This window comes from Penaeus vannamei, chromosome 2, assembly GCF_042767895.1.
Source record: "Penaeus vannamei isolate JL-2024 chromosome 2, ASM4276789v1, whole genome shotgun sequence".
NCBI classification, from domain to species: domain Eukaryota; kingdom Metazoa; phylum Arthropoda; class Malacostraca; order Decapoda; family Penaeidae; genus Penaeus; species Penaeus vannamei.
Window position 1 is genome coordinate 31,477,156 of NC_091550.1, and position 2,500 is coordinate 31,479,655.

The following is a 2,500-nucleotide window of genomic DNA, read 5'->3' on the forward strand; positions in this document are numbered from 1 at the left end:
GAGTTTCATCCCTAGCCAGACCAGGAAAAATATGGCCGAAACAAAAACTATGATATAATTTTTAGTAAATTTATAACTTTAGATTCTAAAAAAATGACTGTTTTATCCTGTTAAAAACAATCACTTTTTAGATAATGAGATGTATTGCATCGAACAATGATTTCTCATTATTTGTTGATAGATAAATCAAATCAACGTTCATTTGACCAACGAGCATAAACATAAACTCATTCTAACTTGCCAAAGACATGGAGGTCTCTTCAGAAGTTATCCATGCGACAAAGTGAGAGCCAAAGAGCTGCTGTGGAACACTTCCTAAGGATTATAAAAACTTGAATTTAAAAAGAATGGATGTAATAAGCAAATAACTTTGCCATGAACGTTGTGAACGCTGGACTGAGACGAAGGTCCTCTCCAAGGGGATAGTTAGTAGCGTGACCAATCACATGCTTTACCTGATCAGACTTTGGTGAGGCTGTCTAGGGATCCCAGGACAGAGATGATCAGTGTGACCGTCGCTTTACTGATAGAACGTTAAGAAGATTTAAGACGGGGTTGCCTGTGCCCTCAAAACAAGCTGCTTCGATCAGGTGTTGATCCAAGTTAAATGAGCTTAAAAGTTTAGGGTAGATTAATTTCGTCATGGACTTTATGTGTAGATTTAGGGTAGATAGCGGTAGAGTTAAAGTAGATTTGTTTGTGAGTAAATGGTATAAAGATTCAGGAAGATCTTATGATAAAATGTGATTTTTCAAGTAGAGAGATGATTTTAGATTTAAAAAAAATAAAAGTTAGTGCTTATAATAGGGAGGGAAATGTCAATGTAGAAAAAAATGCGTAAACACCTGTATTGCTACTGTTATTATTAGTTTGGTGTTGTCATTCTTGTTGTTTTTACTGTTATTATTTTTTGTCATTATTATTATTATTATTATTTTCGTTATTATTATCATTATTATTTCTGTTATCATAATTGTTATCATCAACATTATCCTTATCATTATCTCCCTCTCCATCTCCCTGTCTCTCTCTCTCCCTCCCCTCCCCCACTCCCTCTCTCTCTCTCTCTCTCCATCCCTCTCTTCCTCCCTCCCCTCTCTCCCTCTCTTCCTCCCTCCCTCTCTCCCTCCCTACCTCTCTCCCTCTCTTCCCCCTCCCTCTCTTCTTCCCTCTCTTCCTCCCTCCTTCTCTCCCTCTCTTCCTCCCTCCGTCTCTCCCTCTCTTCCTCCCTCCCTCTCTCCCTCTCTTCCTCCCTCTGTCTCTCCCTCTCTTCCCCCCTCCCTCTCTTCCTCCCCCCCTCTCTCCCTCTCTCCCTCTTCCCTCTTCCCATATACGTGTATGTACCCCAACCACTCCGCATTACTTCATTACTACATAATGTGCTACTCTACGTAATTTGTTAATGATCCATTCTTAGCGATGTGTGAGCTGTAACAAGCTTTTTGTATGCATAACCTTGCTCATATTGTATATTAGATGGCACGCAAAGGGTTTTAATTTAAGCGTTCGTAGAAAACATGGCATAAAATACGCACATATTAACCCCATCCCCCATAGACACATGCAAACAGAAGTAGGGCATTCCATGAAGAAATGCAGGCGTAACACTTGCGACAATAAAAATATGTGCCTCATTTACGTTATGTCGAATTACTTTGCTGAAAAGCTTGAAACGATGGTAGTCCTCGCAAAAGTATAGCGATGTGCAGAAGGAACTGAACCGTCCTCCGCGCGTGCTCCCCAGGCTGAGGGTGAGCTGCGACAACACCCACCTGCACAACATTCTGCCGACGCATTTCATCGACTCGCCCGAGTGGGAGGCCTGCGCCGACGACTCCGACGAGCTCTTTCAGGTTCGTTCCCATCCACTTTCCTCCCGTTCCGTTTTACGATTTTGCTTCTTCCCTTGCTTTAATGTGTCCATTTTCCATTCCGTTTGCTCCACTCACTGACCACTTTCCTCTCTTCGCCACAACCTTCGTTATTTATGCTTCTTCTATATCGTATTATCATACCCTGTCACCCTTTTCTTGATGTCTTATCTCAGTTTGACTTTTGTGCTTACGAGCGACTATGCAGTGAGCAGAACTCTCGCTTTGCCTCATGACCAGTTTTCTATTAGACGAGTGACGCAATGTACACTCTGCACTTGCCAGGTGACCATCGTGGCTGAGGAGCCGAGTGAGTACCTGTGCTGGTCGCGGCCCCGCCTGCGGCACGTGCTGCACCTGCGGCCCTTCCTCCGCGCCGTGATGCACAACCTAATAGGTAAGCAATGGTGCGCATACCCTTGGAGGTTAGTGCATACCACATGCCACGTGCGAGGTGAGTGAATATCGCTTTCAGCTCATGAGGCGACGCATGTGGTTGGCAAGTGCGACCCTTCCTCGCGAGAATTTTACACCGGTAGATAGATTCCCAAGGCATTAAATGACGGTCATCTATCATTGTCCGATTCCTTAGATTCAAATGAATTCATTAGGTCATTTTTTCCACTTTA

The 2,500-nt window shown here is 43.5% G+C and overlaps 1 protein-coding gene across 7 annotated transcripts in view; it reads left to right on the forward strand.

The window, feature by feature from the left end:
• The window catches only part of LOC113800503 (blood vessel epicardial substance), a 59,326-nt gene that overhangs the window by 33,202 nt on the left and 23,624 nt on the right, over positions 1-2,500 (forward strand). For all 7 annotated transcript variants that reach the window (XR_011399205.1, XR_011399204.1, XM_070132164.1 and 4 more), the window contains exons 5-6: positions 1,745-1,853; positions 2,157-2,268. Coding sequence is in view for 5 of the 7 variants with exons in the window: in XM_070132164.1 (XP_069988265.1) it covers positions 1,745-1,853; positions 2,157-2,268 (221 nt within the window). In the remaining 2 variants the exon portion in view is untranslated. The remainder of the gene's footprint in view (positions 1-1,744; positions 1,854-2,156; positions 2,269-2,500) is intronic.